The sequence below is a fragment of the Vicugna pacos genome, chromosome 21 (assembly GCF_048564905.1).
Source record: "Vicugna pacos chromosome 21, VicPac4, whole genome shotgun sequence".
NCBI classification, from domain to species: domain Eukaryota; kingdom Metazoa; phylum Chordata; class Mammalia; order Artiodactyla; family Camelidae; genus Vicugna; species Vicugna pacos.
In genome coordinates this window covers 21,274,825-21,296,061 of record NC_133007.1, presented here as the reverse complement: position 1 = coordinate 21,296,061, position 21,237 = coordinate 21,274,825, and the positions used below count along the sequence as shown (strand labels likewise).

At 43.0% G+C, this 21,237-nt stretch overlaps 1 protein-coding gene across 1 annotated transcript; it reads left to right on the top strand.

The window, feature by feature from the left end:
* The first annotated feature begins 342 nt into the window (after window positions 1-342).
* PCP4L1 (Purkinje cell protein 4 like 1) lies at window positions 343-19,337 on the top strand. Its single transcript, XM_006215739.4, has 3 exons — window positions 343-572; window positions 17,088-17,142; window positions 17,734-19,337. The coding sequence occupies exons 1-3, from the start codon at window positions 564-566 to the stop codon at window positions 17,874-17,876; spliced, it is 207 nt and encodes a 68-aa protein (XP_006215801.1). The 5' UTR covers window positions 343-563; the 3' UTR covers window positions 17,877-19,337.
* Window positions 19,338-21,237: the final 1,900 nt, after the last annotated feature.

The window sequence follows — 21,237 nt, the reverse complement described above, 5'->3', positions numbered from 1 at the left end:
ACCCTCTTGATTCCCTTCCAGCTCTTTTTCCTTCGCTTTCTCAAACTCACACATTCCTTCCTTCCCTCTCTCTCCTTCCCTCCTTCGTGTACCAGTCCTTCCTCTCCTTCTCTCTTTGCTTCCCCCTACTTCATTTTCCGTCCTCTCATCCCCCGACAGTCTCCCCCTTCTTCCCGCTCTCTGTCTTACCCTAGTTTGGAAATGCAGCAGACCTCTGAGTCTGCCACCATTGGATGCAAGGGGCTGTCACTCTGAGGCAGCAAGAGCTCCTATTGGTCGGGCTGGAGGAGGGTACGGAGCTGACTATAAAAGGTGGGGCCCGCCAAGGCTTGCCAAGCGGCTCTGGCAGGACTGGGTCGGAAGGGGACTCCTGGAGAGAGCTGAGCGCTGGTCGCCAGGGTGCCGGCGCGGGACCAACCGCTCTCCGCGTTAGCTCTTCTTGCCTCATCGGCGGGGCCTCTGCCTCAGAGTCCGGCAACTCGCGGCCGTCGCCCTGTGCAGCCCGAAGGCCCCTTAGTCTCCCCTGCACGTGCCGCGCCCCGCGCGCCCCGTCCGGCCGCGCGATGAGCGAGGTGAGCAGCGCTGCGGGCTAGGGCTGCGGTGCGGGGAGGCCGAGGCTCCGGGTACCTGGGCGGCGAGGAAGGGAGGGTGCGGCAGCCTAGAGCCGAGGAGAATCCTCCAGGGGCCCCATTGCCCCTTTGGGAAATCTCCCACCTTGGGGCACTGGGGTGCGATTAGAGGAGGGAGGCGTTGAGTCCCCCGATTGTGAGTGGAGCTTTTGGGGGTCTGGAATCCGGTATAGAGTCGGGGTGCCGAGGTCTCAGGTGATAAGTCATATATATCATTGGGATACTGCTCTCTGCGCCTGTCTTACTGCCCCGACATTACTCGGGCTTCCATTCACTCCCCAGACTTTGGAGAAAAATAATCCCTTCTGTCCTAGGGCTGTACTGCTCTGACATTCCATTTTTAGCATTCAACAAGAACCCCAGCCCTCGACCCCTAGGGTGGCCACTTTGCCCCTTTTAGGAAGGTGGCATCCTACCCTCCGCTCATTCAATCAAGAAGCAACGGTTGGAGGGACTATTTCTGATATTCAGAAGGCCCTCTAGTGGGGTCCTGCCCAACTCCTGGGTAGATGTCCCCTTCAAGAGTAGATATACCTCTGCAGTGCTTGTTATACACCTTGGGTCTCCGCAGGCTCCATGGTCATCTGAGCCAAATACAGTCCATTAGCTGTCATTTCCTCCATTGGTGGGGGTCAAAGCAGAGACTAGGAAAGACCTCTCCCATTGTTTGACTACATTTGTAGGCATCCAGAGACAAAGACATGGGCAATGGCATCACAAGCTTGCTCTCTGTAACCCCTTACCTAGTACCCAGGATCTTGTGTGAAATCCAACTTCTCAGCTATATGCCAGATCCCAGCTCTACTACTTACTAGCTATGTGGCCTTAGGCAAATTACTAAATCTTTCTCTGCTTCAGTGTTTTATCTGCAAAATGGGGGTATTATGGGTTGTTCTAATGATCAAATGAAATAATAAATGCAAAATACTTAGAATAGTACCTGGCACAGAGTAGACACTCAATCCATGTTAGCTATTATTATTCTCTCCCTGTCTCTTTTTTTTCTATTTTAGAGTATTACAGAAAACTAGCATGAGAAATCTCAAGGATATCAGGTTAGTGAAGGGATAGGACCCTGGAGACAAAGTCTCAGTTTAGATCTTCATCTTTAGTAGGAGCTCTGCTGGCTCCTACCAAAAGCTGTTACCCAGGGAGCCAATCAGTGTCAAATACTATGTCTTGATTGCTGTGTCCACTAAGTTTATCCTGGAAAATTCAGCTAGTCTGGGGGCTTCAGATGAACAAACTTGGTTTCCTGTCGCTCAGCTAGTTGTGCCTATGACCATAGCAGCCTTTCAAAAAGAAAAGAGAGAGAGAGAGAGAGAAAAAAAAAGGTTCAGTCTTCTTTCCACTTGCTTCTTTTCAGCCCTAAAATGAGAAGAGAGGTTCTCCTTGCCCTCTTTTCACTGAAGTCTAGAGTTCAACATCCCCTCTCGTGTTTCTAAATCTGAGAATTGCAATTCAACCCATCCCCTGGGGGTTTGTGATCTGAAGGCTATGCCAACATTAAGATGTGTGGTCATCCTGTGCTTTTGGGGAAGAAGTGCACAGCCTCTCTGTAGAATATAGTATAGGGGTTGGGACTTAGGGTAGTATTTGGTGGAGTGACAAAGCTGTCACAAAGCAGTGCAAGGAAAACAATTTGGTTTTTGAGGGAGAAGTCAAGTCTTGACTTAGCAGCTGGTCTTGGCTAGCCTCAATCAGGAGTTCAATAGAACGATGAGAGTAGGATCCTTGGATGGGAACTAACTGCCAGTGTCTGCAGGGCTGCCCAGCCCCCCAGGCTGTCAGCGTGAACTGGTTCTAACTAGCAATTTAGCCTTCGAAGCTGCCTCCTAATACAGAGCTGAGCCTGGCTTCGGGGATGAGTATTTATAAAATCCAGAAGCAGCCACCTGGGCTTACACAGAGACTAGCTATCTCTGAACTAGATCCCCGGCTGTCAGTGTGAACTGGTTCTAACTAGCAATTTAGCCTTCGAAGCTGCCTCCTAATACAGAGCTGAGCCTGGCTTCGGGGATGAGTATTTATAAAATCCAGAAGCAGCCACCTGGGCTTACACAGAGACTAGCTATCTCTGAACTAGATCCCCAGAGAGTCTCCACTTCCCTAGAGACCAAGACCCAGCCTGTTTTCTTCATCTTATAAGAGCTATGATGAAAAGCGGAAGTGTTGCCTGGAGCTCTGAAACTCTAGGGAGACTCCAAACTGCTTCTTTTCTCTCAGCCCAGCCCCAGGGGTCTCCTCTTTCAGGCTAGAGTCCTAGCCTAGGAAAGCCCTGTGCACCCTGAATCTTACGTAAGCTTCACCATGCCCCCCCAACCCCCCACCTGCTTATTTTCTTGCTTCAGAGAAACTGCATTAAATGAGAGGATTTGGGATCTTTTTAAGAGATTCCCACTTCAAATGAAGAACAAAAACTGGGGAGGGGGTCTCCAGACCTAGAGCAGCTGAAAAGGGTTGCTGGGGAGGGTCTCTGTTTCTACACTGCCTTCCTGGCTCTTTGCTGTCACTCAGTACTGCAGCAGAGCATTTCCCTGTGAGTTTGTGTGTGCTCGTGCCCAGAGGAGCTGCAGGGACTCATCTCCAGTTTGTCTGCATTCACAGCTGCAGGCAAGACTTGATTGCTGTGAATCACAGTTTATCTTTTATAGCTTAATAACTTTTTGCTAGTTTCAGTGAAGGATGGAAATGGGAGATGAATTCAGTCCCTGAAGGCTCTTTCCTATAATCTCTTGTCATATGGTGTAGCTGGCTGCTTAAAGCACACTTGAAGTTCTTCAGTGATCCTGTTGTACTTCTCAACTGTAAGAAGCCCAGCTGGAGGAATCCCTTGGTCCAGCAATCATTCTGTTGAAATGGGGGTCATGGATGACTGGTAACTATCCCCATGGTGTCTCTTCTATCCCCATGGTGTTTTGGCTAGCAAGGGCTAGAGCAAGGGACAGACCAACCAGAAACCTCACTATGGAGGGTTAGAACCAGTATTCCCTCCTTTATTATTCTGCTTGCTGTCCTCTTAGGTAATAGGAATGAGATATCACACTTCTGGGATCACATTCTCTTTCTTGTGCATATTGTCTGCATCTGCAACCTTCTCCACAATGGAAGTTGGTCAGGGTGGCATCATCCTGTTATGTCTTCTGTGAACCAGTTGTTAGGAAACCTAGTAGGAACTTAAAGGAAATCCAAGATTCTCCCTCCCTCTCTCATTGGTATTTATTATTATTATTATTATTATTACTACTACTACTACTACTACTACTACTACTACTATTATTATTATTATTATATTGGACATATGAAATAGAAGGGCTAGCTACTTGATATTGGAAAGCCTCCCACCTCTGGAAATATCTATCTTCTGAAGCAGAGGAAACCAAAACTTGGTTCTAGAACTTGCTCATCCCTTTCTTAGTCAGCCATCCAGGTTGTTGGCTTTAGCTGCTTGTGCAGGAGACTATGGCTGGTAAAAGTGGATGACTTTGTCATTCTGTGATCTGGGATTATAGATGACTCTTTTCCTAAGCTGCAGCTGTGATCAGTTACCTCTTTGAATATCGAGTCTCTATAAGGGCAGGCGCCCATAAGTAATGTGGCTGGAGTCCAAATATGCAAACCTGATGCATCTTTCATGTCTGTCTGTGGAGGGTCTTAACTGATCAGGTCAATAATCATCTTTTCAAAGTAGTGGGTCCATGAATGCCACCCCCGTTTTCTTTCTACTTTTGCATAGTTCCAAATTGTCTTTCATAAGTCTATGTTATCATGGAAAAAAAAAAACAAGCTTAGTTTTACAAAAATCCTTCTAGATAGAAATATAGATAAATATCTTTGACCAATAAAATCTCAAATAATATATCAAAACATTTTAGTGATACAATTTTAGATTTATTAAGGAGCCCTAAAGATCATCTGGTCCAATCTTCTCATTTTACAGATGAAGAAACTGAGGCTTAAGCCTTATCTAAATTTACACAGTGTTAGAACCAACACTTCGGCACAGAACTGCTGCCTCATTTTCCCCAAATATCTGTCGATAAGACTCTTTTAACATGTGACTCCAGTGAATACAGGATAATTTAATTTACATGCAACTCTGAAGGAATATGTTATGAATACTTTCTCTAGGAAGTCTCAGCAGTGTGATTTAAAATGAGCAAATAGATAAACAAACAAACAAACAAATAAATAAAATGAGCAAGAGGAAGGAGAAAGAGAGGAGAGACAAACATAGGATGATATTTATCACTAGGGTACATTTTGGCAAAATACTAGGCAGGGAAACCACTATCCTTCCTTATGCAGGATACCTAGTCACCTTAAAAATGGGTGCAGTGAATGTGCTGAAAGTGGAGTAGGTAAGTTAATAGGACCGAAGGAGAGGGGAAGCCTGGAGGCCCTCTTTTCATGAGTTCTTAGTTTCTGGTGTCCATCACTGATTTGCATAACTGTAGAGCATGAAGGACCAGAAGGAGAGGTTTTCTTTCCAAAAAGAAAGAAATGAGAGCAATTCTCTTAACTCTCAAGTATTTGATTTGGAGGACCCAGTCCTCAAAATCACATATCTAAGTAAAATTGGTGTACCTGATGATCAAGCAGGCGCTGTACATTTAGACCTCCTTCAATTGGCCACTTGATGTCCAAAGAGAATACGAAGGCTTTGGGAGAAGAAATCTAGAAGGCGGAAAAGAAGAACATATTAGACTAGCAAAGTAAGTGATGGATCCTATGTGGTACATGATTTTCTAAATCCATACTCTATACCTGCTGCTCAAAATAACTTAGCTTGCCCCAGAATTATTTTACCTGCAAGAGTAAGCCAAGTCTAAAGCAGATCCAAAAGCACTTTTCTAAGAGATCTGCATCCCTGCAGGTACCTAGACCTTGTCACACCCTTCTCCCTGAAGCCTGATTATTGCTTCATTCCAGGCTGACTCCAGAAGGCAGGCCCACCTAGGGTTCCCAACCCCCCAGCCGGGGAAAAGAAGTACCATTTACTTTCTGTTGTCCTTGATGCTGCTTCCCTCCCACACAAAGCCCTCCAGCCCAGTGTTTGCTTTGTAGGCTGTAGTGGGATTAATACGTTTATTTTGGGACATTAACACCATGGGTGGGATGCATAATGAAGATTATAGTAATAAATGATGCTTTTTCACTACTCTCTCCCCCCTACCCGCTACCCTCAGTATAGGGTGAAGGCGCAGTTCCAAGCTGTGTTCAGAGCACCACAAACAACCACTCATTAAACTGTGGCAGCCCATGCTGGGGGGAATGGGCCAGGGATGTTGACTCACTGCATACCAAGAGCTGGCATAGCCAAGGAATTCTGACTCGGACTCCAGTGGGGGTTACTGCTATTCCAGGAAACATGGATAGGGTGGCTGAGGCGGGGGAAGAGAGATCAGGGGGCTTAGGAACTCGGACTGCTTAGGTTCTATCCCTGTCTTAGGAGACACCAGAGTTATAAGGTATTTGGGTTATATTCCATATGTTAGGAGAAGAATGTGTGTATGTAGAACCCAGAGTAGGGATTCCTAGTCTTTTTTCTGTTATTATCTTGAGGGTGACCTTGAGCAAGTCTTTCTGAAGCTGTTTGAGGACTGCAGCTGGTTGCTGCGCTGAAAGAATTGAAACAGTTCCAACAGTGCTCCAAAAACAGCAGTAAAGGGTCTTTCAGGGGCACCAGGGGATCCCAAAGGCCTCTCTAAGGACCTTTAGCAATGAACTTCATTTAACATTGGGGGAGAAAATGTCAGCAGGGCTGGAATGGTCCCTGGGGAGGTCTGAAGCCTCTTTGTCACTACTTGAAAGCAGATATGCTAACTGTCTTCCTTCACTTTCTGCACATCTAAAGCAAGCAGGGAGCCTACAAAGCCTAGGCTTTATGTCAATACAAAGGCAAGAAAGGGGTCTTTTGGGCTTATATTTAGGAGTTTTAGATTTTTCTTCCTTGGATTATAGGACAGGATTGTGACTGCTTGTGCCTATTTATCTGAACTAAGTGAGTCGAACAGTGCAATAATGTGAACACATTTTGTTTTCATTTACACAGCATCCAAGCTATATCATGCAGAAGAAGCAGGGTATGTGTGGTCCAGGTATGATGAGGTGTTCCTTTGTTCCTTTCCTTTACTGATGTTAACAATGTGTAATACCGCTTTAAAGAGCCCAGTGGGATGAGGAATATGGGGAAATCTGGGTAGTTTATCTTTCCCAGGGTTAGTTCTAACTTACTGCTTGGCACAGAGGGGGTGACATTATCTTGCCTCTTCTGGTGACAATGGTTGCTGTGGCAACACTATTAAAGATGAAAGAGACAAAGAAAGGAAGAAACACAGCCCAAAAAGGGGGCAGGGCCTAGAGTTATAGGGTACCTATTCCCCAACAGTGGCAGCAGGGAAACAGTGTCTAAGTAGCTACTACTTGACTGTTTTTAGGGGCTTTGCCAAGGCGATGCTAATTATTCTTTTGAGGCAAAGGATAGAGTTACACAATCATTTTTACGATACAAAGGTGGATGAAAGAACTTGATCATGGAGGTTAAGGTATGGTTTATTTGCTCCTGAACACTAATCTCCCTGTGGTCTACAACTCAAAAATAAAAAAGGTGTGTCTGTGTCCAAGCATTCTTTAAAATGAAACATGAACATTTATGGAGGTCCCCTCCTGTACACTGCTAACTCGGGAGTGGTTCCAGGAGGCTCCAGGGCTCTGCTGGAGCAGTTGCTGTACAGAATAGAATACAATTTCTGTCCAAGCAGACTATTTTTGGGCCCTTCACCAGAAGTTTAGAGCCATTGTCAGCATTTTGGGGAAAAAGCATTGGGACAACAGGGAGATTGTGGTTTCCAAGGTTGGTTTAGAGTAAAAGATCAGTTATAAAGTTCCTTTGGTAACAGAATAAGCCTCAAAGGCCCTTAGAACAATCTCAGGTATTCTCTTCCTCCTTCGTTTCCGCTTAGTGAAGATGTACTCTGTGGCAAGTACTCTACGCTTTGATTCCAGGACTTTAGCCATGCAGCATCCCAGTAACTTGACCTATTCTTATATTCAACCCAGAGTTACATTACTTCAGTATAATAACTATTTATTCTAATATATACTAGGCATTTTACATACTTTTTTCCTAGTTCTTTTCACTCCTCAAGATAGATATTATCTCTCTTCTGCAGCTGAGAGGTCTCAGTGCAGCAAGGCTAAGTGATTTACCCAATGTCACACAGCTAGGAATGGCAGAGCTGGGATTTGAACAGATAGTCAATGAAGATCCAGGGTATGAATCCAGATTTGTCTAACTTTATCTAATGTGCCATATTGCTTCTCCCAGGAATTTGAGGCTTGAGAAAATTTTAGTTCACATAAATATCTGCTGACTAACCACTATGTGCAGTTACTACAAATGATACCCAAATGAATGGGAAATATGGACTGTGCTTTCAAGGAAATGGACCCTGGTGGGGTGGTGACAGTGGGGAAAGGGAGGTAAGACAAATGCACACTAACTATAATATAGGTAATATGCAATACACTCCTAGAGAAGTCCTTCCCCTTCATCCTCGGCTGTCTTTCAAGCACCTATGCTGAAGCGAGGAAAAACAGTGCCTGGGCTTCACAGTCTCTGAACCAGCTGCAGAAAGGAGGCCCTCAGCTATCTGAAAACAAATCTGACTTCAGAAATCTAGGTGAGGTGGGAAGTAAAGCCGAGCGGGAGTTCCCGTCATTCATTCACCAACTCCTGCATGTACATCGTGTGTAAGGGCATTGTGCTAGGCCCCGGGAACCAGTAGTGAGTAAGATAGACCCTACCCTCGAAGGAACTTGCACGGAAATGGAGGAGACCAACATTCACTATCTAATCACTAAATTATTCTTTAATCATATTAGTAACAAGTACTACCACAGAGAAATACTGGGTGCTATGAAAACTTATAATGAGGGTCCTAGCCCAGTCTGGGGAGCAAAGTAGAGCTCCCCAGAAGAAGGAACCCTTGAGGAGAGCTTTGAATGATAAGTAGAAACTAATTAGGTAGAAGGGGAGCAGGGGTAAAAGAACCATGAGCCAAGGTCCTGAGGTGGGAAGGAACGTGGTAGCTTCCAGAGATGAGGTTATTGAGGTAATCAGAGGCTGCATAATACAGGGCCTTTTAGACCATGTTAAGAATTTACTTCTTTAACTTAAGAACATCATTAGCCATTGGGCTGTTACGGTGGTCAACATAAGAAACAACTGATAGGGTGGTAGCAATGGAGAGAAGTGAACGACTTAAGAGGTGTTTGGGAGATAAAGTTAACAGGACTGAATATTAAATTGGATATGCAATGTGAAAGAAAGCAAGCTGTCAAGCATAGTTTCTAGGTTTCTGGCTTGTACAACTGGATGAGATAGGGAATACTTGCAGGGGACTAGGTTGAGTAGGCAGGATTATGAATTCAGTTTGAGACACATAGGGTTTAGAGTGTCCATAAAACATCCAAGTGGAGATGTTTTAAAGCTCAGAGGAGCGGCCTGGGGTAGAGATATGCAGTCTGTCCTTGGTATCCAAGAGTTCTACCAACAGCGAATCAAATTTCTGAATCTAAGGGTGCAGAACTCATGAGGACTAGATGGCCAACTGTACTGTACCATTTAAAAAAAAATTTTATTCCTTTTTTTATGGGGGGAGGTAATTAGGTTTATTTAGCAGAGGCACTGGGGTTGAACCCAGGGCCTCCTGCATACTAGGCATGCACTCTACCACTAGAGCTGTACCCTCCCCAACACCACCCACTACCAGCCGCCTCTTACTATGCAATTTTAAATAAGGAACTTGAGCATCTGTGGATTTTGGTATCCTTGGGGATCCAAAAACCAATCCCCCTCAGATGCCAAAGGAAGACTATACATTTGAGTCTTCAGTGGCATTCTGTGCTATTCAGTATGATACTATTAACCACATGTATCTATTTAACTTATTAATTAATAATTAGTTATTAACTTACCAAACTAAAATTCAATAAATGTATAAATTTTATTCCTCAGTTACACTAGCCACATTTCAAAGTACTCAATAGCCCCATGTGCCTAGGTGAGCACCATATATTGGACGGCACAGATATAAAACATTTCTATCATTGCAGAAAGTTCTATTGCAGGGATCTGCAAGCTTTTTCTGTAATGGGCCAGAGAGCAAATATTTTTGGCTTTGTGAGCCATGTGGTCTGTGTTGCAGTTACTAAACTCTGCTGTTGTCATAAAGCAGCCACAGATAATATGCAAACAATGGGTATGGCTGTGTTCCAGTAAAACTTTATTTACGAAAACAGGCTGCAGACTAGATTTGGCAGTGAGCAGTAGTTTGCTGGCCCCTGTTCTATTGGATGGTGCTGGTACAAATGATAACTGAAGTCATAGGTACAGATAAGATCATTTAGGAAAGAGAACAGAAGAGAGCCTAGCCCTAAACTTTGAGAGCTCGCAACACTTAAATGTTGGGAAGAAATGTCCAGAAAGATAGGAGAAAAATCAGGAAAAACTGTGATATACCAGGAGCCAAGGAAAGAATATGTGTCAAGAAAGGTGAAATGATTAAGAATGTTAAATGTTTTAAGAGGTCAGTCAGGCCAAATGAACCTGAAACTTTTGCATTTGATTTAGTATCGCAGACAGCACTGGTTTTCTAAAGAGTCATTTCAGTGGAATAGCAGTAGAAGCCAGATTGAAGTGGGTTGGAGAGTATGGGGGAGGTGAGCAAATGGAGACAGTAAGCGTTCTGAGAAGTGTAGCTATGAAAAGAAGGGAGATAAGAAAGGCCCTTGCCCCTGACCCTGACCCCAGTCATTTTTCTACTCTACCTTTCTAATTACTCCTTCTCAGTCCTTGATAGCTTCTCAACCTCTCGTTCACCCTTTCTTCCCATTTAAAAAAATTAAGGTATAATTACTTTGGAGAACAGTATGGAATTTCCTTAAAAAACTAAAGATAGAGTTACTATATTATCCAGCAATTCCACTCCTGGGCATAAACCTGGAAAAGATGAAAACTCTAATTTGAAAAGATACATGCACCACAATGTTCATAGCAGCGCTATTTACAATAGCTAAGATATAGAAGCAACCTAAGTGTCCATCAACAGATGAGTGAATAAAGATGTGATATATATACACAATGGAATACTACTCAGCTGTAAAAAATGAAATAATGCCATTTGCAGCAACATGAATGAATCTAGAGATCATATTAAGTGAAGTAAGTCAGATAGAGAAAGACAAGTATCATATGATATCACTTACATGTGGAATCTAAAAAAATTATACAAGTGAACTTGTTTGCAAAATAAAAACAGGCTCACAGACATAGAAAACAAATTTATGGTTACCAAAGGGGAAGGTGGGGGAGGGATAAATTAGGAGTTTGGGATTAACAGATACGTACTACTATGTATAAAATAGATAAACAATGAGGACCTACTGTACAGCATTGAGAACTTCACTCAATATCTTGTAATAACCTGCAATGGAAATATATATATAAAACTGAATCACTTTGCGGTATACCTGAAACTAACACAACATTGTGAATCAATTACACATCAATTAAAAAAATAAAGTATAATTTACATGCAGTAAAATGTACCCTTATCAGTTCTGGGAATTTTCACAAATATATACATTCATGTAACCACTAAAGATACAGAGTGGTTCTATCATCCCAAAATTCTCCCATTCCCTTTAGTAGTCACCCCTCTCATGATCTCAGCCCCTAGCAGATACTGATCTGTCTGCTGTCCCTGAAGTTTTGCCTTTACTAGAAATGTCATCTAACTGGAATCATACAATATATATGTGGCCTTTTGGGTCTGGCTTCTTTCACTCACCATAATACATTTGAAGTTCATCCATGTTGTTGCATGTGTTAGTAGTTCATTCCTTTTAATTGCTGAGTGATAATACATTGTGTGGCTGTATCACCATTTGTTCATGCATTCCTTAGCTGAGGGACATTTCAGTTGTTTCCAGTTTTGGGTGATTACAGGTAAAGCTGTCATAAACACTCTCTTGCAAGTTTACGGGTAGACATAAGTTTTAATTTCACCTGGGTGAATGTGTAGGCGTAGAATTGCTGGGTTGTATGATAAAGGTACACTTAAGAAACTGCCAAAATAATTTGACACAACATTGTAAAATGACTATACCATTTTGCATTCCCACTAGCAATGTCTGAGAGTTCCAGGCCCTCTGTATCTTTGGCAGCACATGGTATTGTCATTAAAAAAATTTATTTTAATAGTTGTGAAATGATATCCAATTGTGGTTTTAATCTGAATTTCCCAAATGGCTAATGACATTATATGTACTTTCATGTGCTTATTTGCCATCTGCATTATCGTCTTTGGTGAAGTGTACATATATCTTGCTCCTTTTTACAAACTGCATTCGTATTATTGGGATCTGAAAATTCTTTAAATATTCTGAATACAAGTCCTTATCGAATGTGTGATTTGCAAATATTTTCTTTCAGTCTGTAGTTTGTTTTTTCATTCTCTCAGGAGTGTCTTTCAAAGAGCAGTTTTAAATTTTGATGAGGTCAAATTTACAATTTTTTTCTTTTGTGGATTGCATTTTTGATGTATCTAAGAAATCTTTGCCTACTCTAAGGTTGCAAAGATTTTTTTCCCCTATATTTTCTTCTAGAAGTTTTATAGCTTTAGGTTTTACATCCATTTCAAGTTAACTTTTGTATAGGGTGCAAGGTATAGATTGAGGTTTTTTGTCTTTTGCATATGGCTGTCCAATCATTCCAGCACTATTTGTTGAAAAGGCCACCCTAAACTTTTAACATTGGGATCCTAGACCCATTTCTTTTTACTCTAATGATGATTGGAGAGGGAATTCAGATTGAGGAAGGCTTTTTGTGTGTGTCTTTTAAAGAAAGGGAAAAGTTATATATAAAAAAGTGAAGAGAATTGGTTGTAAATATTCCTGAGAAGGAGAAAAGGGGAATGGGATCTAAATCTCAGATGGAAGGACATCATCTGAATGCTGATAAATGCCCTGGAAGGAGGTATCGGGTAGGGAAAGGAAGAATGCTGCTGTATTATATCCCTCTCTGCAGTCTCAAAGCCTGAAGACATCTCTAAGCCAGCATCTCCTTTTTCTCCTTCCTCATAGGAAGGGAAAGTCCGCAACTTTGAACTGCAGAGGAAATAAAAGTATGCTCATGGGGAATTGGCAGCTACTGCCAAGATGATGGAATGGAACATTAGAGCACGTCAGGCCCAGAGGTGAGGAGAAAAGGGATACAGGAAGGTAAGCAGGGAAAGAAACTAGGGCCCTCTGGGGAAAGGCAAGAGTTGATGGGCCTCACAGTTGCTAATTAGTGTTTGATGTGTGATGAGAAGTGAGAAGCATTTAGTCCTGTGTGGGCGGTGAGGCTGAACTCAACCAAGCTCCAACTGACTAGAAACTTGGAGTAACAGACTTCAGTGTAAGCAAGGGAGTCATTTGAAGTGGAAAGTAGTGGGATGATCCTGCACATGGAATTCTCAGAATCTGAAGGGTTAGCATCCAGTCCTGGGAGTGAAGAACACATACATAAACTGTGGCTCTTCCCCAGGGGTCTGCCTGGTATGTGTTAGGGGACCCACTGAGCAAATGGGTCAAAAGACAAAAGCCAGAATCAGTGGTTAGCTCATCTACCAGAGCAGGAATCTGAGTCAGTAGGCATAGTCTGGGATCAGGTTCTCAAATAACATGTAGTCTTTCCACGTAATGGAAGGACAGGACCCTGTTCCTCATGTTCCCTGTAGAGTGTATGTGAAGAAAGTGTTGGGGACTGCAGCTTGAGAGACTAGTCCTTGAATACAGCTGCCCACCGGTGGGATTGGAAGGAAATCATGATCCCTAGGACTTTCCTTCTTACTTGAGGATTTCTCTGCTCTGCGGGAGACCTCGTCTAGTTAAATCAGTCTCACATTGGACATCTCTCTCAAGTGTATATACCACATGCACACACATGCCTATGCTTTTGGCTGGAGATTGGAATATAGCATAGCATAATGCTCAGGAGGGTGGACTCTGGAGTCAGACTATCTTGGTTCAAATCCTGGCTTTGCTACTCCTTAGCTGTATATCCTTAGGCAATTTACTTAACCTCTTTTGGACTTTAGTATTTCATTTGTAAAGTGAGAATAGTAACAATACCTATCTTACAGGGCTGTTGTAAGAATTCAATGTATTAATGTTTCTAAAGTGCTTAGAAAAGTGACTGGCACATAGAAAGTATTATATATGTGATTATTAATAAGATGTGATGAGGGGCCATTCTAAAGTCCTTGATTTCTTCCAGTTTCCTTAGCTGGGTCCCACAAGGAAAAGAAAAGATTTGCTAAACCATTTCACTGCTATTATTTCTGATCAGAAGAGCTCAGTACTGAAAGAAGTGGAAGAGCACTGAGAGTCTGTAATCCATACCTGGCTAGAGTGAGAGGCTGAGAGTGGCTGAGAAACATTCACCTATCACAGCTCCTGTGGGTTAGCACTGCTCCTCTGGAGGTATGAGTTTAAGTAAGAGACACTCTTATAGAGCATGTGGTTTCTGGTTCACCTGGAGTAGACCTCCATGCCTTCTTGGTTTACCTGAAGTGTGGTTTAAGTCTGATGGCTGTCAGATGGATGCACCAGAGGACCTTGATTCATCTAAAACTGCTGAGTTTCTGAAAAAGACACAGGAAAGTTGGGGCAGAGACCAGAGGCCAGTAAAGGGCTGAGTACTATATAGAGGATAGGGGCTGACAATATGTTATCTAACTGCTCCCACCCAACCCCTGCAAATCATTCACAACTAAATCCAGAAATCCAGAGTGGCCAGAGCAGCTATTTTAAGAACTGGCTGGAGAGGGTGGAGGGAAGAGGGGCAGGTCGAAGCCCTAGTGAATTACTTTTTAGCAGAAAGTGTGAGAGTGATTTCCAAGGGCACTGTGAGTAATAGGGTTTCTTTTTCTCCTTTTCAGCACCCTTTTCTGGTCTCCCCAGTGACATCTCAGTAAATTTAAACCAAATGGAACTGGGAATCCCTGGGTGGTCAGACCACAGCTGAGCCATGGCTCCATTCCAGGGTCAGTAATCTCAGGAGACACTCAGGAAGGGGACAGCTGGCAGGATGGAAGGAAAGGGGTGGCCTGTGTGGTTCAGTCCTGACACAGATTCCTGCATAGAGGATTCTGAGAGTTGGCTGATATAAGAAGGAAAGCAGAGGAAGAGACAGCTACCTGAGGGGAGATATTTAGAACTGGGGTCCAGATTTTCCTCCAAAGGCGAGGGGCTGGGATGAGAGAAAAGAAATAGCAGATTAAGGGTACAGGCTGAGAGAGAGAGAGAGGGATAATGGTTAAAGCAAAGGTCACATTCAGGGATTTGCTGGCAATAGAGAAAGTAGGATTTGAAGTTAGAGATAATGGAACTATAGAGGTTGCCTCTTAACATATGACCCTCTTGTCTGGACTATTGACTGTTATCCTATTACTAAACACCCCATCCATGCCAAGCCTTTGCAGTGTGGACAAACCTCTTGTGAGTACAGTGTACCAGAGTGGAAAGTGTCACCTAGCTAACTACTGGACTATTATATTGATCATTTGAAAAAAAAACAACAAAAAAAGACTACAGGAAGATCATGGAGGAAGAAAGAGTAATGAGTGGTCAGTCTTTTTTGACTGACTGATGGTTTTTTATTTTTGGTCAAAGGGGACTAGCAGGAATTTCATTAATTCCATTGGGTTTTAGGAACACTTTTTTGTGTGTTCTTTCAGTTTTTAAATAAAATTTATGTATACAAAAAATAAAATAAAATCCTTTGCTAAATCCAAAAAAGTATACATACATAGATAAGCAATCAATATTTTTTACAAAAATTTGACCATATCAATTTATAACCTACTTTTTAAAATGTTAGATAGTTTTAAAAATTAGATAGTCTGGCCATCTCCAGTACTTTCCAAGATTCTAGGAATACACAAATAAATCATAAGACTTGAAAAGGCAGTAAAAATGTGACCAATCTAACCTTTGAAAATCACATGTGATCAATGAAGCCATCTTAGTTTGGCCCCAAATTTTCTCTTTAACTCATATTGAATATCCAACCGCTTATGAAATCATCTCCGGTTGGATAGTTAGGTAGGCATCTCAAACTTGTCCAAAAGCAAGGTCCTGATCCTTTCCCTAATACCTGCTCCTCCTCCTGCTGTCTTCCTCATTTCAGGAAATGGCAATTCCATTTTTTTTTTCAATTCCTTAGCCCAGAAACCTTGGAGTCATCCTTGACTCCTGTCTCACAATGCCACTCACCCAATCAACCAATCATATTAGTCACAGCTTGAAAATACAGTCAGCCCTGTGTTGTCTGAGGGTTCCATGTCTGTGGATTCAACCAAGGACTGAAAAAGTTTTTAAAAATTTTCAAAAAGTTCCCAAAAGCAAAACTTGAATTTGCTGCAACCAGCAACTATTTCCATAGCATTTACATTGTATTTACAACTATTAACATAGCCTTTACATTGTATTAGTATTACAAGTAATCTAGAGATGACTTAAAGTATATGCATAGGTTATATGCAAATACTAGGCCATTTTATATAAAGGACTTGAGCATCCATGGCTATTGGTATCCTCGGGGGCCCTGGATACTGAGGGACAGTTGTATACCCAGAATCGAGCCACATTTCACCACCTCCACAGCCACCACGTTGATCCAAGCAACCATTATCTCTTGCCTAGTCTTCTGCAATAATCTCCTAACAGGTTTATCTGCTTCCTCCCTAATGCCCCTTATGTGCAATTTGAAGGTCTTTAATGGCTTCCCATCTTCCTCATGATGAAAGTCAAACTCCTGAAAAACACTCCCAAGGTCCTACATAGTCTTCCCCCATTCCCAGATATCTCTGATCTCATCTCCATCCATGGTTCCTCCTTCCTCCGTCTCTCTACTCCAGTGACATTGGTCTCTTGCTATTCCTCAAATAGGCTAGTCACACTTCCACCCTAGGGCCCTTGAAAGCTCTTGCTTGGACATCCACAGCCCTTACTCCCTTATCTCCTTCAGCTCTTGGCTCAAATACCACTTTTCAGAGGGACTTTTCCTGACTACTCTGGCAAACTCTGTTTCTCCATTCCCACCCCAGCACTCACTACCTACTTTCCCCACTTAACATAATAATTTTGTTTACTCATTTATTTATCTACATACTAGAAAGTAAACTTCATGAGGGCAGGGTTTTTGTCTGTTTTGTCACCTACAATTCCCTTATCACCAATAAATACTTGTTGAGTAAATTTTGATGACTTTTCTCCCTTTCTCTGATCTCAAGTCCCACTTCTTCAAAAGACTAAGGGAAGTACCTGGTAATAGGAGGGTGAATCTAAAGGGATAGCACCTTCCTACTTCCATGAATATCTAATATTCTGAGTTTTGTTTTTCAGCTTAACACCAAAACATCCCCAGCAACCAACCAGGCACCTGGCCCAGAAGAAAAAGGTGAGTGGGGTTGGGCTAGGCAGTTTGTAGAGCGGGTAAATACAGGGACATGAAGACAAGTAGGGCTGTAAGTCTGGACTCTCCTAAAATCAGTAACAGGAATAAGAATGTGGAGAAGTGAAACAAAGCACTGGGTTAGGACAACTCTATCCATAGGCTTCATTCCACTTTTTCCTAAGAGGTAAACCTACCAATATTTACTCTTTGATTTTAGAAACTGGCTCTGGAAACAGGCAGTAGTCGGAAGAAACCCATCAAATAATCCCAGCCTCTGTCTCAATCAGAAATTGAGGGAAAGCTAAGAAATAAGTGTGTGGTCTGGGACTCTAAACTATAGGATTTAGGAATAAGTGGTGATAGAAGATATTTGTCATTTTGGTTCTAGAGTAGCAAATCTTCTAAGTAACTACTATAGCTAATTCTCAGTCTACATACCCTGACTCAGACTTCAAGGAGGCTTATCAGGCATTCTTGTTCTCAGCAAAGAAGGGGGCACTTCACAGAGTCCAGCAGAAATTGGACTTTAACCACTGTATTTGGGGCTGGGGCAATGCAGGCTTACTCATTAATGAATCTCTCAACTCTCTGTAGGGAAAGCTGGCAACACCAAGAAGGCTGAGGAGGAGGAGGAGATTGACATTGATCTGACGGCACCAGAAACAGAGAAGGCTGCCCTTGCCATTCAGGGCAAGTTCCGGCGATTCCAGAAAAGGAAGAAGGATCCCAGCTCCTGAATAACCAGCCTTGCCCTTCGTCCTGCTCCCTTCTCTCCCCTTCTCCCTAGCTCTGACTCCCATGTATCTCTGTCTTTTTGTCCTGTTAGCCTCTCACTGAGGCAAGTTCAACCCTTATATATTATTTTCTCTGGCCCCCTCAAGCCATGACAGTTGTAGAGGCACAAGGAACAAGGGGAAGATAAATTAGAAAGGCAGCCGCTTGCCTAACAGTGGACCAGTTTCTCCTTGGCTATGGCTCGTTGATCAGTACCTATGCCTGTCCTAGGAGTTTGAAGAACCAAGAAGCTTTGAGGCTGAGAGAGGGAACCCTGACAATATGGGAGGGAGAGGAAAGCCTTCAGAGTAGGGTGCCTGCCTAAGGTGGGGGGGTATATACACTGTTCTGCTGGCTACAACATTCACACTTCAGGTAGCAGTTTTTCCGCTTTGCATCCTTCTCACCAGCACGTCAACTTCCCTCCTATGTGCTAAGCCACAGTGGGGACTGGAGCCCCCTTTTCCCCTAGGCAGACCTAAATCAAGCTGCTTCCACGTTAGTGCATGTTGAGCAGATTAGTTCCAAGGAAGGGAGACTGGGACTGGTAGAGATCAGGAAAAGTTTCCTTCATCATCTAGTCTAGAACCATAAGGGGCAGAAGTAAAAGAGGTTCAAGGGTCCACAGGCAGGGAAATGGGAACACTGGTAGATTTGGGGAGGAAAGAAAAATGAAGGAGGAGGAGATCACTAAAGACACAAGTTACTGCCGGTAAAGATGTACCATGTGAAGGATTCTTGGGGCTTTGCTAACCTGCTACCTCTAACCCCTCATGTCCAGCCACCCCCAGGGGCCACACAAACCAAATGACCCTTGTAGTTCCCAGTTGCCCCACTGTGGAGTCAGAGCAGAAGTGGAATAGCCACTCTATGTGATTTTAGCATGTTTAATAATGATGAAAACAATAAAAATAAAACCTCAAGTGGGGTCACTTAACCTCTACTTCTGTTTTTTTCTTGGGAGGAATATGAATGTAAGCCCAAGCTGGCCTCAGGGAGGGTGACAGAGCCATGTGTGGGTTATATGGGTGCAGAGAAAGCTAACACTGGCTTGAGAATTTCCAGACTGAAGCCCCCTCCTACTTTCCTTCCCCTGACCTTGTCCTCACCTTGATTCACTGCCTTTGTCTGCTGCTGTTGCCACCCCCGCAGTGCACCTGCAAGGGTGCTCATCTCCTTCCCTTTCCCCCTCCAGCTGAGCATGTTTGGTGGATATGCCTCTGAAAACAATCCCACTCTTCCTTGCTCTGTATCCCCAAATGACCTCTGCTAGCTGTCCCTCCTGCTTTGTCTTCCTCCCACACCCTCCCCTCCCATTGTTATATCAAGGAGAAGAAGTGGATGATTCTGGGTCAATAGAGAGCACCGCTGTTACATTAAAGATTTTAAACCGTGAATAAAACGATGGCTTTCGAGTGACCTTACATTGCTGAGAAATAATCTCTATATGTTGAAACAGAAGCCAAATGCTTGAAAATTGAGCAAGGATTGCTTTATCTCTCCCACCCTCCTCAATTCTTAGTATTGATTCAAGAATACAGAAGTTGAAACCATGTAGCAGCTCTGAGTAGGAAGCAAGGGACAATATTCCTAGAAGGCAACCTATACCCAAAGTTTATCCATACCTAACAAGCCTTGGCTCTAGGATATTAGGAAGGTTGAACAGTGATTCATGGGGAGGTCCTATGTTAAGGGAAATACCTTCTCCTCCTTCTCCTTGTGATGTCAGAGAAAAGGAGATTTTACATTTGAAACCTGCTGAAGTGACTTAGGTTTCGTCATATTTAGAGTGCTCAGGGATGTTCATCCCCCAAGTTGGGGTAACTCCTTAGCCTTACAGTCCCTGCAGGGCATGAATGGCGGTGACAATAGTAATATTTAAGATTCATAACGTACCATGTGCCAGATCCTGTTCCAAGCACTTTTTAATATATTAACCCATTTAATTCTTACAACCCTATGACATAGGAACTATTTTGTCCCCCATTTACAAATGAAGAAATCGAGGCACAGAGAGATTAAATGACCTTCCTAAAGCAAGTGAATAGGTGAGTTAGGACCAGAATCCAGGTGGTCTGTTTCTGGAACCTGTGCTCTTTGTACCACCTTGATAAGGGAGTGGATGAGTGAAGAGAAGATAGCTTGTTTGTCAAGGATGTTGTCAGGCCTAGTTTAGAGGTCTGAGCTTCCCTTAGCTGAGCCCAGGTGTGCCTACTTGATCCCTCATAGCCCATATAGGTAAGATCAAGAACCTCCCTGGTCCCCCATATTCTAGGGGACCACCAGATCTGGCTTTACCTAATTTGTCTGCCAGACTCCTCCCAGAATTCTATCAGTGCCTTGATTTCATCCAGCTGCCTCTCTCGTGCTCCAAGGAACATAGGGGTAGTTTCTCTGGAATGAAAGGTGGTTTGAAGTGAAATGGATAGCGAAATGGGGCTCAGAACTTGGGAGGTAGGGCTGATAAACACTCCTAGAAAGGAGGAAGGGTCAATAGACTCACATTAAGGTATAAAGGTGAATAGATGTGGCCATCAAGAAATGAAACCAAACTTTTCTCTAACTCTTGGGAAGGCTCCAGGACTCATTTCCCCAAGCCAGTTCTGAACAGGGTGGTATACTCCCCTCTAGGGGATATTTTGGAAATCCATGGGGGTATTTTCTGGTTGTCATGATGTTGGGAGGTAGGGTAGAGATAGGGGAGGGTTTCCTGGTATTATGTGTCCAGGGGCCAAAGATGCTAGACATATTGCGATGACCAGGACAGTGTTGCAGAAAATAAAATTGTCCCATATCCCACATGTCTTTTAAAAGTACCACTGGATATTAATGTGAAAAACCTGTTATAATCTGAGGGCACCTAGAATCCAATGTCATTTTACACATAAACACAAAGTATCTTTTGCACCATTTTAAACACTGAATTTCCCAGAAATGCAACTAACATGTAGATTGAAGAAACTTGTGATTTGTTTTGTTCAGAACTTTACCAAGAGTTGCTTACCATTTCAGAAATCTGTGTCACCAATGCTTCCAGTTATGCCTGAACATTTCACATTAAAATACTTACAACTTTATTATAAATTAATCTTTCATTTCACCTTTATAATACAGAGTACCATATCTACTTTTTGAAATTATGTGCATAGTTTACATCACATGAATATTATTTCAGAATAGTAAAAGGGGCACTGGGTCTGTGGGGATTGGAAAGCCATGCCCAGAACTTGCCTGAAAATTCAGAAGCTCATCTTTTTCCTGCCTCCATCCCTTTTTCCCTAAAAGAGACTCTTAAAGCTTACTGATAAGCTGTGAGTCTTTACC

What these genes read in the sequence shown, in the direction of transcription:
- PCP4L1 (XM_006215739.4), top strand. An exon ending in ACCTGGCCCAGAAGAAAAAG is followed by an intron (nt 17,143 to 17,733) that starts GTGAGTGGGGTT and finishes AACTCTCTGTAG; the next exon opens with GGAAAGCTGGCAACACCAAG.